Here is a 14497-nt window from a genome sequence, read left to right as displayed (position 1 = left end):
TGATCTTGGCATATGATGATAAATGATCATGTGGCTGCTGATGCTGATGCCGCCTCTGCCGAGGTGCATCCCCCACACAGCTAAGGCAACTGCTGCTATCACTCTTTTTTCTTTTCTATTCTGTTTGTCTTTGTAAAACTCTCTTTCTCTCTCTTTTACCCTCTCTCTTGCTATCGCTTTTTTCCCCTATCTTTACGGACAACCCGGTGAGGTGTCGTGACAATTTCACAGCGCTCCCCGGGGACTTTCCACGACACATACATGACAATCACGCTCACAGCGGGGATCCACCAGCCATGTGGCTTTTGACACGCGTCTTTCTCGAGACATTAGAAGAACAACTCTCACGGCACTGGTGCCTCAGCAAACATGGAGAGAAGCTGAGTGCTGTAATGTGAAAGGCGGAGCTGAAATTTTTGCTTGCTTCTCCAATAGTCTCCAGCTGCTCGTGAACCTCCCTCAACACCCCAACACAAGCAGACTCCTACCAGCGTCATGGATATTGAGGGAACCACGCCTTACCTGCCCGTGTCAGCTAAGGCCTCAGTGTGACTCAACACACCAATCTATTGATTTGTGTGTGATGAGCCCGCTGTAGATATTTCTCTCATCTCTCTTTTGTGTCTGCCCTTTTTTATTTTCCCTCCCCTCCCCCCCGACTGTGCCTCTCGGTTCCTCTCTGTGTTTCTCAGGCGTTACACTCTGTCAAGCCCTCCCTTTCCCCTGTTGTTTGTTCTTTTTTTCTTTGATGAGCCAGTCTCGGCCAGGCAAGCCAGCAGCTCCCCATTGATTAGATGGTCGATGGGTTGAGTGTTTTTGCTGGCTTCTATAGCAGGCATCCTGACTCTGTAAATTGAGCAAAGCCAAAAGCACCGCTTTCTGTAGATCAAGGGACCGCTCTAATGTCAACACAAACTGCGCTTGGAGAGAGTGGAAGAGAGACAGAGATTCAACGATCTCTCCGAAGATAACCGGTCACAGATAGAGGCATATTCATCACCACCTCACCATCTCCCATTTCTCTATCTATTTCTCTGCCTTCTCTGCTCCTTGCTTATTTCCACAGCAGAAGACGACTGTTGCACAAAGACGCCCGTCTCACTTTCTCTCTCCGCCAGGTTTCTGAAGCTGCACGAGGGCACGAGGGAAAGCAGGGCTGCAGAGAGGGAGCGGTGTAGCAATAAGATGGGTGGAGGTGGGGTCGAGAGTTTGTGGTTGGGGGTGGATTGTGTTGTTGGGGGATTATTGATAAATCTGAAATGAAATGGAAATGGATTTCAACCCAGGTCAGGCCATTTTCCCCTTCTCATTTTCCATTTGAGCCATCCTTTCTCTGAGTAGCCAACCATAACACAGACAGATAACTTGCTTTAAAAAAAACAAACAAAAAAAAACAAAAGAGAGAGAGAGAAAGGACAGCGCTTTATTTAATCTCAATTTTCTCTTTTTTCCTGCACCTGTTTTTTCTTTCATTCCCTTTACTTTCCCCCCCTCTCTCTCTCTCTCTCTCTCTCCTTCTTACTGTCTTTCTCTTGTATCTTTCTATCTCCTTCTGTCTCCTTCTTTCTCCTTTTTTCCGATGCTTGAATAGAAGTGGATCAAAAAGGTAAAGACCACAATGAACATAACAACCACAGCTCGCCCCTTTCTCCCTCCTCCTCCTCCTCCCTTGTCTCCCTTCCTCCCCCATATTCCCTCCTAACCCAGCACCTTGTGTAGTGGTCATGTTTGATGTTGATATCCCTCCCTTTTCTTTCTCGATCTCTAATCGTCTCCTTTGCTCCTCTCTTTCTATCTCTCTTTGACTTGTAACCAAAACTCTAAAGTCCTTCTAGATTTCCTCCTTGGTTCTGATGACACCAGCCTGACCTGCACTCATGCACACACAAACACATGCACAGACAAACACACACACACACAAACGAAAAGAAGCATCACAGAAGGTCAGTCCCGTATCTAAGAGAGATAAACGAGAATTTAACATCATTCCTTTCCTGTATGAAGAAGCACATCTCAGCCTAAATGTACAGACAACATGCATCTGTGTCATTTCATGGATGGCATATTTTCCTCTTTTCCCATCCTTTTTAGAAACCATATTTCATATTCACTCTGTTGCCTCACACGCCTGACAATAGAACTGTCTCATTATTCAAATCTCATATATTCGCATTTCGCAAGTAGCTGTTCACTCATTTCGATATTTCAGTGTATCTGTCCCTACAGATCTGAGAGAAAAAAAACACGTTCTCCTCTTTCTCTTCACATTATTCAGCTGCTCTTTTTTTCCCATGCTTTATCTCTTGCCTTCTTTTTTTTAGTTTCTCAGGACAGATTCAAAGTTTGCTGTTGTTGAAATCTTAAAGCAAAACAAACAAACAAACAAAACAAATCTGTTAAGATAACAAAGTAACTTGGCAAAGTTGCTGTCAGATCATTGCCTCAGTGTCCCATTTCCAGGTACTTCAGTGTCCTTCTCCCATTTTTCTCTGCTCATTTTTATTTAATCACGTTTCCATTAACTCCTCTTCTCTCACTACCCCTTACTTATAACACATTTTCTCCATTGTGTTTCTCACCCTTCCTTTCTCTTGTTCTCTTCCCACTGCTTGGTTTATCTCTCAGATCACATCTGACCATCACAGGCAGCTGCAGGCTCTTTTATCTTGTCTTACACTGCTCTTCCTCCTCTTCTCTCTGCCCTCTCTACCTCTTTGCAGACTTTATCCCTGCCACCTCTCTGTTTTCTTTATTGCACATGCACAATAAACTTGTCTTGCCCTCCCCTCCTCCCCTCCTCCACCAGTACATGTCCACATCAGTCCATCCCTTCCATCCACTTCCTTATGTGTTCAAGGAGAGGGGAGGAGATGGTGGAGGGAGGTGTATCCCCCGTAGGGAGGGCTTCGGCTTCTCGTAATGGCTTCTCTGATGCAGCCGGGCCTTGCCGCAAGCTCTCTTAAAAAGCCCCAATCAGCATGGCCAGGAGCCACAATCAGAAGCTACTAAAAAGCAAAGATAGACCTGGCAGGGCACACATCAGGTAGAGAGCAGTTTCCATGAGGCTGTACCCTCCCCCCGCTCTCAGGTCCCCACCCTTCTCAGCACTCTCTGAAACCCTACTTACATCTGTCTCAGCCGTTTCCCTGCCTGGCACCGTATCTGGATCCATATGTTGGAGGAATTAACTCCTTTAGAGGTTACCATTACCTGGTTTATGGACTCCTTTGTCTGTTGTGTCTGTGGTTTTCATTAGCATAGATCATTGTCACATTTTTCTCTCACCGCAAGCAGCCATTTTAGCTCAGTCTGCTGCTTGCAGTGGAATAGAAAGCATCAAAACCCCCCTCCTCCTGCTTCCACCTCAACCAACTGGTTCTATTTATTTACTGCTCTCCTTCCCACTAACACTTAAATACATAACCCTTTCCCCTGTCTGCCCTCCTACCCATGTCCACTTTATCCATCTCTTCCTTTCTCTGTGCGTGGCTGAAGTAATATTCCAAAGTTGTGTTTTGCCCATGTCTGTCACAAATAATCTTTACTGATTCATCCGCTGATTGACAGATTGGGTTCTTGGGTTGATGACTTGTATCTCTTGGTGTTGATGCCACTGTTCAATGAATGTCCACCACACTGTCAACCTACCTATTATGAGGCAATTTTATGACTGTGTCGGCATTAGCCGCCTCTCCCCTCCTATCATTCCCTCTGTCTCTTTTCTCATCCTTTTTGCTGACAGTCGAGCAGCCCAACAACCCACGTCATTGTAGTATTTCCTTTATGACAGGACCAAACTACTGTCTTTTCTTACCCCCAGTTTGTTTGCTGATAAAGGAAAAGAAGCAGTTAAAGGAAGCAGTGTTAGACTGCTGAGCAGTATCCCAGTATCACCGTGGAGGGTGGAGTTGGAGACCATCTGAGGACAGAACCATTACTTACACAAACAACCCTACATGTGACTTAGAGAAGTGAGAGGGAATGAGTGAGAAACCACTGCATTGTGTGACAGGAAAAATACAAAGAATGGCTGTGAATGGCAAAAGGGAGGAAAAGTGGTTGCTATAGAGACGATGAGTCAGGCAGCATCCCCTCATTAGGAATGACCCACCACACACAAGCACGGTCATGTGACCGTGGCAGCGCAGACACTCTTTTCAGTGGCACAGGGAGAAGATTGCGAGGATTGACTGTACATGTAGAAGCCATTGCATTGTTAGAGCCAAAGAACAGAGACGTGAGTGAGTGAAGCAGCTGGTCATGAATACAAAACACAGCGGCTGGTTTCAGGGCTGTTAGGGAGAGACAGTGTGTCTAGGAGACCTGATTCAGAGCAGAGGGAGGGTGAGGGTAGGTAGCAGGCTCGGTTAATGTTTCAGCTGTGCAGGCTTGTTGTTTCCTTACCTCTCAAGCCTCAGTCAGCTTGTTCTGGGTATGCCCCTCTGTTTTCTACAGTATCTGCTGCCTGTATCATTTGCAACCTCGTCCTGATCAACTTTCCTGTCACTCAGTGTCAGCTTCACGCCATAGAAAAGACTTTGCTTTCAGTGGGTGCTATCTCTTGCTGTAGCCCTCTTTTGGTCTCAGTGAAGGGTATTCTCTGGGGTGAATGTTTGGGTTGATAAAGGTTCAGTTTGATACCTGCCTTTTCAACTGTCTGGATAGTGTGTACCTGCATGCATTTTTCTGAGAGCGTGTGTGTCCTCAAGCTTCATGTCTGTGTATGCTTGTTGTTGCTGTACTGTGTTTTTACTCCCAAAACCTTACGCCCCTTATAGTCTAAAAGGAAGCGGAAACACAAGGCGAGCCCCTCCCTTCTCTTTCCTTATTTTTCTCTTCTCTCTGTCACTATTTGTCACTCCTCAGCTAATTAACTCACTCCTAATTCTCATTTCACAGGAAATAACCTATTTACTCTCTCTTACTCCACTCTCTTCTTGTTTGCACACACAGAACACGCTCGCATCCTTCTTCACACTTCTTCTCTCTTTGTGCTTCTTTCTTTCTCTCTCAACATGCATGCCCACCCACACAAGCACACGGACATCCACATACACACTGAGACACATCTACAAACACTTATGGGCTAATGAATGCACCAACATACCATCAGGAGACTCACTGCACTGCACACTCATGCGCACACACTAACTCTTAAAGCCCATTAACTTGTCCAGCATGGATGCGGGTTACCATGCCATGCTCCATCCTGCCCCCTGCTGCCTATTTACTGCACCTGCCAGTAACAGGTGGAGGATTCAATTAGAGCAGCACGCTCTCAGCAGTCAGTCCTGTGAGCACGCCATGACTGTGGACTGGACTGGGCAAAGGCTTGGGCTAGCAGAGCCAGCACAGCCCTCAGATCCCTCTAGGTAAAATAAATATAGATATATATAGTGGGAATAAAAGCACCCACAAGGACACCACTTAAGAAACAGCTGCCAACTATTGGCAGGGGGTGTTTAGATCATCAAAGTCAGACATTAACCATCACCATGACGCTGTCACATCGAGCGTTGAAACAGCATGCTTAAGACAACGAAAATGAAAAGTCTAAATTTAGCCTAAAGCTGTCAGCGTTCACTTTTAATTGTGTTAACAGTCGATCACAAATGGGTGAGAGACACTAATGGGAGAAATTCACTGTCATTTTCAGGAAAGTTGCGGAGCTTTCATCACTTTACACTCTAGCCTCATATTGACATGTAACAGCTGACCTGTGCCTCCACGGGAAAGGGATTATGGAGATAAATAGTCAGTTATTACAGCAGCATTTCCTAGTATGTGCGGTGGTAATTGGCACGCTAGAGTATGATAGCTACAGCCTGGGTTTTAATCCTGATAAGGTAAGTTTCATTAGCCATCTGGCTAGTTTATAGGGTAAAGAAGTGGTTTTGTCTTCGCTGCCTAGTGACTTCATTGGGATAATCATGACTCCAAGATTTCCATCCTCACCCAAACAAGAATTAATCTATTTATCTCACATAATCCCAGATGGCTCTACTACAGCTAACCTGATCTAGCCAGACTAGGATAATACCTAATCTCAAGACTTATGCCTAATGCTTATTGCCTAATGCCTAATACCTCATTCAAACTGTGGACATAATAGCCTATTGTACTATACTCTACAGCTAGATTTTTGCTGCTCTGGCTCCCAGCTGCTACAATTCCCCTTCACAGTTAAAAGGAGCGAGAGAAAGGGAGGCAGAGCAAAAGAGGCAGAAAAAGCTGGTAAACAGGAGAGCAGTCGGAAAGGCTGAGAAGCGCAGGCCAGAGTTAATGAAGCCCCCTAGGCAGGGTTTGCAGGGTGTGAAGCGTGGCCACTGTTTTTGTTTGCCCTGTGAGTGTGTGAATGGGTGCGTGTATATGTGTACCTCATGGCCTGTGTATACAGCCTAAAGGCCCTTGAAGAGCCCCTTTGACACTGAGCCCACCCAACAGTCAGTTCATTAGAATAAACTGACGCACACTGATTGTACAACAAAGCAGCAAAAGAGTGGAACGTGGAGGAGGAAAGCAAAGAATGACAGTCAGAGAGAGACACTCTCTGCTGAGCTGCAGTGTTATTGGGGTGATGAGTCCAAAAGAAAATAGACTACTGCCAATTTACCCCATGGCTGGAAGGTTAGGTGCAATAATGAGCAGAATCACATAGTATTTTTGGGAGAACACTTTGGTGGGCACAATTTATTGAGAGTAAATTGTATTGCAGACAGTAGCTATATTGGAGACATAAATGATTCTTGTTCTTCTCTGTCTGTTACCTGCAAGTAATAAAGCCAGCCGTGACTCATCTCCACATAAGTCATCTTCAACCAAAGCTCCAATCTCAAACCTTTCATTACTGTCTATCTGGGATTTTAATATGAATGCTTGTATAACAACAGATTAAATTCAAATACAAGAGAGGTCAAAGCTGGTATTCACAGGTTGTATACCAAAAATGCTAATATGTAATGTGCAACAGAAAACAGTTGGTTGACATTTAACATTTATGATGTTAATTCGCTGTTAAAGCCAGCGCAATTTGATGATAGCAGCAAAGGTGGTTTGTGTACCAATATACACTGACTCAACAGCATAAATCCAGTAACTAAGATATATTTAGTCTTAGCTCTTGCTCTGTCCATCCATCCATCCATCCACCCACCCATCCACCCAGAATCAGTGTTATTTTGTGACGTTATTTAAATTCCATCCACCCCCATTAACTTGTGTCACTCAGTAAAGTGACAGTCCAACACATGTGCTGCTTCTGTGTGACTATAAAGCTGTTACCCTGTGGAATCCAAAAATTATAATTTGGCCTCATTCTGTCATATGTATATATATATGTATGTATGTATATGTATGTATGTATGTATGTATGTATATATACATACATATATACATACATACATACATATACATACATACATATATATGTATATATATACATATATATGTATATATACATATATATATATATGTATATATATATACATATATATATATACGTATATATACATATATATATGTATATGTATATATACATATATATATATGTATATATACATATATATATATATGTATATATATATATATATATATATATATATATATATATATATATATATATATATATATATATATATATATATATATATATACATACATATATATATGTATATATACGTATATATGTATGTATGTATATGTATGTATATATGTATGTATATATATATATATATATATATATGTATATATACATATATATGTATATATATATACATATATATGTATATATACATATATATGTATGTATGTATATGTATGTATGTATATATGTATGTATGTATATATGTATGTATATATGTATGTATGTATATATGTATGTATATGTATATATATATATATATATCACTTTACATATATCACTTTACATATATATACTAGGCGGCACGGTGGTTAGCACTGTTGCCGCACAGCAAGAAGGTCCTGAGTTCAATTCCAACATCAGGCCGGGGTCTTTCTGTGTGGAGTTTGCATGTTCTCCCCGTGTTTGCGTGGGTTCCCTCCGGGTACTCCGGCTTCCTCCCACCGTCCAAAGACATGCAGCTTGAGGGGATAGGTTAATTGGAAAATCCAAATTGCCATTAGGTGTGAATGTGAGCGTTGTCTGTCCCAGTGTGTTGGCCCTGCGACAGACTGGCGACCTGTCCAGGGTGTACCCTGCCTCTCGCCCTATGACAGCTGGGATAGGCTCCAGCGCCCCCCACGACCCTGAAAAGGATAAGCGAATGGATGGATGGATATATATATATATATATATATCTCAGAAAGGGGTTTATTGCCAAATGTTGAGCAGGTTTACAACATATATATATATCTCCAATATATTTATTGGATAAGGGACTATGAGTCATTACACATTTACATTGTCCTCTGCTCGACTGCGCCTTCAATTTCACTGTAATATGGCAACAGGGATGGATGCTTGCATGTCTTTTAATACTTACTTCTCTATTAGGTCATCCTTTCTGTAACAGTAGAGACTAGGCTTACATGTTTGTTTTTCTTTGTCCTTTATTTTACCTTGAGGCAGAGTTGTTCCTGGCTTTGTTTATGGGTCACCTACATGCAGAGCCTTCCTTAATAGAGTTTATTTCTCTATTTACAGTACCATTGCACTTTTAAGGGGATGTCCTACTTGTGCATAGCTGTTTTTCCCTCCACACTCATTTTTATCTACTCCGATGATATTTTACCCTTCGCAGCCTTTGTTTGAAAATATTTTGGAGCACAGTGCCAGATTAACCATTGCTCTCAAAAATATTTTGCATATTTCAGTCACCCACATTCATATTTGCAAAGCAAACACCTCAGGCATCAGTACTTTCTAGCAAACATTTTGGTTTGACAGTGGAGCATGACAAGCTTCCCTCTTGTGAAGAGTCTGTATTCAGTGTTTGTTTATGCCTGAGTTTGATTAGATTTGTGTTTGGTTGCCAGTCTCAATCCCTGTTGGACCTCTCAGACAGAACAGGCTAATTCCTAAGTGGTCCAGCACCACAGAGCACCATCCACTATCAACAGCAGTATGACAGAAAGCAGAAAGAGACGGCTGGATTTCCAGAAGCCTGAAGTAACTCCTCCATCTTACTGTTGTGATTCCCCTCCTGCACCAGACTCCATGCAATATTCAAGACAGTTTGAGCCTCGTCTGATCCATCACTCTAACAGTCACTGTGTGACAGTGCCTGTATGGCTTGTGGGTGTGTGCGTGCATGTTGTGCACCATCCTTGTGTGAATTCCAGTGTCTGTCTGGTATCCATGGGCTCTTTATGTCATCTGTTCCGAGTCCAGTTAGGCCTAAGATGTGTTAAGTCTTTAGGTGACCAACCAGTGTCCGGTTCTGTTGTAACCCCAAGCCAAAGAGACTTCATAAATAAACCAGTGGGGAAATGTGGCAGGCTCGTCAGATGTTTTATTCTGTAGTTCCACCAACATTCTCACTCTCTTGCCCTCATGCTTTTTTGTTTTCTATTGCTGTGATGTCACTGTGCCGAGGATGCCAGCAGCTTTCCTCATAGATAACCAGACACTCCCATTGGTCCCAGGGTGCTCTCGCCATCCAGCAGGATAACACAGCATCAACCAGCTAATTTATAGCAGTCCCCTGTGGGTGACCTCCACCTGCCTGAAGTAGACTTCCTCAGTGTGTGTGTGTTTGTGTGCACTTGTTTGTGTATGGATGGTGTGCAGGGGTTCCACTTGTTTTTGTTTGCGTGTACTTGCCCGTGTGGAATAGACTTTGTGTATGTATTTGTTTGTGTGGAATATTTGTGAGTGGGTGATGTTGAGTTGCAGTTGCAGAGGAAGGGGAGGCCTAGCCAACCTCACATCTTTACCCCAGGATACTTTTTTTGTTCTTTGAGGTATTACTCTTGACTGAGAGCCAAATTTGAGTCCTAAGAAAACAAACTCCACAATTACTGTTTTACCACCCAGTGGCAGAGCAAAGAAACAGAGGCCTTTGGAATAGAAAATGCACAAGCAAATAAAAAGTAGGCCAAGATAAATTAGATTAGAGACTACATTTAAACTGCGGCGGCAGCCAGAAATCTCCCATTTATCATATCCAAATGGTTTCCAACCACAATGCTGAAGTTCTACAAACGAGCTTTTATGTTTTCCTTCATTTTAAATCTGATAATGTACCTCACCTTACTCCCCTTTTCCCATCTCTCCATTCTCCCCCTACTCTTTGTCTCCTTTTTAATTCTCAACTTATTTTTATCTCCTCATATCTTTCTCTCGACCCCTCCATGTCTTTTTCTCCTGTTCTATTTTCAATGGTCTTTGGCCTTTTCCCATTTCCTCTCTCCCACCCCTCCCACTGCCTTGATATCTTTTATTTCTTTCAATGCTCTGTTTTCATTTTCTGTCTCTTCCTTTTATTCCCTCTTCTCCTCCTCTCTGCACCAATGCTTCTCTACTGCTCCAGTATTTGTGTGTCCGGGGACACTGCTGCGGGTGCAGGTGCCCAGCTCTCAGCAGGAGGCAGAGCATCAGGCGGGGGCATGGTGTAAGGACCCGCTACAGTCAGGGGACCGTCTGTACGTCATGCCCTGGACCCCCTATCGCACCGACATGCTGTATGAGTATGCCTCCTGGGAAGACTTCAAACAGAGCCGAGCCACCACCACCTACAAGTGAGTGCGCCTCCCACTGTCTTGGATGATCAAATGGCATCTGCTGTGGTATCGATTTATTGGCTTTTGATGTGGATATGGATGGCGATAGCAGAATGCTCTTATTGTGGTGTCTGTGTGCCTGCCATTAGCCATCTTGGGGGCATTGCCATGCAGAATGGAGAATTGGAGAAGTGATTTCTTCATCTGGATTCTGTCTCAACAGGTTACCCAACAGAGTTGACGGCACGGGGTTTGTTGTGTACGATGGGGCGGTGTTTTACAACAAAGAACGCACACGAAACATAGTCAAGTATGACCTACGTACGCGCATCAAGAGTGGAGAGGCGATTGTCACAAACGCCAACTATCATGACACTTCACCTTACCGCTGGGGAGGGAAGTCAGACATTGACCTGGCTGTGGATGAGAATGGCCTGTGGGTTATTTACGCCACTGAATCGAACAACGGACGACTGGTGGTCAGCCAGGTGGGAGAGCAGTTTGCACAGAAGGGGATGAGGTGTGGATTATAAATGCGGGAGTGGATTATGTTAAAATCTCATCTGACTAGTCAGGCAAAAGGTCATATGTCACACTTGAATTGAGATTACACAAGTGCACTGACAAATAAGATTAAAGAGATGTTGTTGGCCCCCAAAAATGAATCACAAAAACATCATCTGCAAAAGGTTAGGCTGAATTTCAAATCCAATTGTGAGAAAGAATAATCCCCTCCAGCATGGTAAATATTTCATTTATTTTGTAGTTGCCCCGCAGTGTTGGATTTAATAACTTACAATCAAAAAACTGTGGGAATGATTTAGAATTGTTTTCTGCACTTTAAACATATAATACTCTTCATCCTCTGTAATACAAAGTCACATTACTTTGCCCTGCTCACTCTGCAGCCTCAAAATGTGACCGTAAACGTGAAGCATTCGTATTTTAATGCCAGTTGCTTCTTTGTTTCTCAGCCAACAAAACCGCAATCAGGCAGAAAGTTCCTATATAAACAGGGTATAAAATTAATGTGTAGCTCAGATAGTCGTGTCTCATTTATTATCACTATCTTTGACCTTACCAGGAAATTGTTTTTCAAAGCGTATATGTTAAACTATCAATCTGAAATATCAAACCCTGCATGAGCTATTACAGTGCAGAGTAATGGAGTGACAAAGTAGCAAACAAGAAAGCGATAACTTTCAACAGAAATAAATGCTTTATTTTGTGGGGAGTTTTGCTATTTATTACAACGTTTTGAAAAAAAAAGCCAGACGAGGAGTATATATATAATTTTACCTGTTATTTTGAGTACTGAGTCGTATTTAAGAGGGTTTTTTAAAAAAAACAACTCAAACACAGTACCTAATACAAGGGGAAAAAAATATTAGTTTAAGAGGGCATGGGGAGCTTTTTTTCAAAATCAAGCTGGGCTTTGGATGCACTGATCCAACTTCTTCCATTTCTAATCTGATGCCTTGTACCAAGCTAATCCCAGTGCTATATTAGTAATCTGTATTCCTCACTATAAGGAAGAGACTGGGAATTATTCTTATATGTGTACGGAAACATCAAGGTCAACTTAAAACAGCTTGCCTAAAATAATAAAATCTAACTGATTTACTGAATTGTTTGTATTTATTAGTGAAATCAGAAATGCCAAAAAAAAACCCACAATAAATTTCCTTTTATTTGAACATAAGAGTAATTAAGCTACTACGTATTGCTGTCATTCACAGCTGAGCTCCTTTCTGCGTTTTCCTCCTCACACACTAGAGCTGAAAAGATTCAGCTGAAGTGAAATAATATAAATTGAGTTGATGACAGGTGTAATGTTAGTGTAAGCATAATAAAAGCTTCCTGTGAGTGTTACAATGAGCCAATGTCCTTCTAGTTTGTATAATGCCTCTGAGCAGACATAGTGAGAGTGAAGGTGAATGAGCAAGCAGATCTTTTCAGTCATGTGAACTCAATTTGACCATAGTTGGCAGTTAAGTGAAGACTTTTCCAAACATACAAATAGAAATTATTAATAAAAACTTCCAAGCTGCTGACCCTTTATTAAAAGCTTCTTTTGCTCTATCTTAGGTATGTCACTGGATCAGCTCATTGTCACCAATATCCGAACCAGCTTCTGGGATCAGTATCAGACTGATAGTCGATCTAAATAGCAGACTGGCGCATCCTTAATTAAGGCTATCACAGGCTTAGTCTTCAGATTCACCATCAGTCATCTGATGTGTCAAAATTAAGTGACTGGTGATGGACAGGCTTCAGATTTTTCTGTCATTGCCAAGCTGTCGGAGATTGACGATGACGTCATCATTACTGTGATGTTACACGTTGGTTTCTTCACTTGTTTTCAATCTCAAGTTCTGTGTTTTGGCTTTCGGCAGATCCACTGAGAAACACACCTAGCTGCATGCCTAATTCAGTAGTGAATTTTCAGTCCAAGCCCTCAAGCCTAACTTGCTTTATCCAAGACTGTCTATTCAACTTTAATAACAACAAAATAAACATTATGCTGTGTTAAATCAGACCTGAAAATAAAGAAGGGGATCACAAAGTCATTAGGCAGCTATTTACATTTAGGTTACATCAAGTAAGAAGCGGGGTAATTTTCTCATAAACCTCAATGCAATTGGTCTTTATTTTGCAACAAGATGAGTCACCCCCTGCTGGCATTAGAAGGAATGTAGGATTAAGGTACTTGAATACTGACTCCTCAGACCCAGAGGCTACATCCATCTTTTATATAGACTGTGTTTCCAACATCTATCTTTCTGTCTTGATCTTAAAACTTCCACTAACTGAGTGATGTTAAGATATTTAAAACGAACCATTGAACTAATCTTAAATGGCGCAATTTCCTGAACCTTTTTAACAACCATAAAAAGTAAAAATCCCTCTAAAACGTTGCTGATTCAAGCCTGCTAAAACTAGCCATTTGAATACTTCCTCTTTGCCCACAGGTGAACCCTTACACGTTGCGCTTTGAAGGCACCTGGGAGACCAGCTTTGACAAGAGGTTGGCGTCCAACGCCTTCATGGCTTGCGGAGTGCTTTATGCAGTGCGATCAGTCTACCAGGACGATGACAGTGAAGCAACGGGTGACCTGGTGGCGTTTGCCTATAATACCAATCATGCTCGAGAAGAACGTGTCACCATTGCTTTTCCCAATCCTTATCAGTATATTTCCTCTGTGGACTATAATCCTCGAGACAACCAGCTTTATGTCTGGAACAACTATAATGTGCTGCGCTACCCGCTCGAGTTTGGACCACCAGATCCTACCACTGGTAAGAAGAGATCTCACCCCATCCCATAGCTTACACAGACGAATCATGTGTACAGTACAGTTGCAAATACTGGTGTGTGGTATGTGCATTTTTTTCCTATAGATGTTTAGCTTTTTGATTATGAGATATTTTGAGTCATGAGTGGTAAAATATGAGATTGCAACAACAAGTATACAGCGAGGTCCATAAGTTGTAAATTTGCCTCTGTACACTACCACAGTGGACTTTAAATCAAACAGTCAAGACTATTAGCTTTAATTCAAAGGTTTCAGCTAAGGTATTAGATTAATTATTGCGGACATTTTTTTGTTTTTAGAGGCTCAAATGTAATTAGACACTTGACTAACAAGCAGTTCTGTGACCAGATGACACCTAACCCCTTTGTTATTCCATGACAAGTTAAAGAGATAAAAGATCTGGAGTTGTTTCCAAATGTTTAAGTTACATTTGTTAGCTTTTCACTGGAGCTCTCAATGTAATGGTCAATTATATTGACAGTTCCAGTGAATGGCCTCCT

General features: G+C 42.1%; 1 protein-coding gene across 2 annotated transcripts in view; it reads left to right on the top strand.

Moving 5' to 3' along the window:
• The window catches only part of adgrl1a (adhesion G protein-coupled receptor L1a), a 107500-nt gene that overhangs the window by 67731 nt on the left and 25272 nt on the right, over nucleotides 1-14497 (top strand). The window contains exons 5-8 of one of the 2 annotated variants that reach the window (XM_076883272.1): nucleotides 1592-1606; nucleotides 10491-10698; nucleotides 10904-11168; nucleotides 13653-13980. In XM_076883272.1, the coding sequence (XP_076739387.1) occupies nucleotides 1592-1606; nucleotides 10491-10698; nucleotides 10904-11168; nucleotides 13653-13980 (816 nt within the window). The remainder of the gene's footprint in view (nucleotides 1-1591; nucleotides 1607-10490; nucleotides 10699-10903; nucleotides 11169-13652; nucleotides 13981-14497) is intronic. The other variant, XM_004559547.3, reaches the window with a different exon arrangement.

Source organism: Maylandia zebra, linkage group LG4 (assembly GCF_041146795.1).
Source record: "Maylandia zebra isolate NMK-2024a linkage group LG4, Mzebra_GT3a, whole genome shotgun sequence".
In the NCBI taxonomy this organism is placed as follows: domain Eukaryota; kingdom Metazoa; phylum Chordata; class Actinopteri; order Cichliformes; family Cichlidae; genus Maylandia; species Maylandia zebra.
The sequence above is the reverse complement of the archived record's forward strand: the minus strand, read 5'-3'. Positions and strand labels throughout refer to the sequence as shown.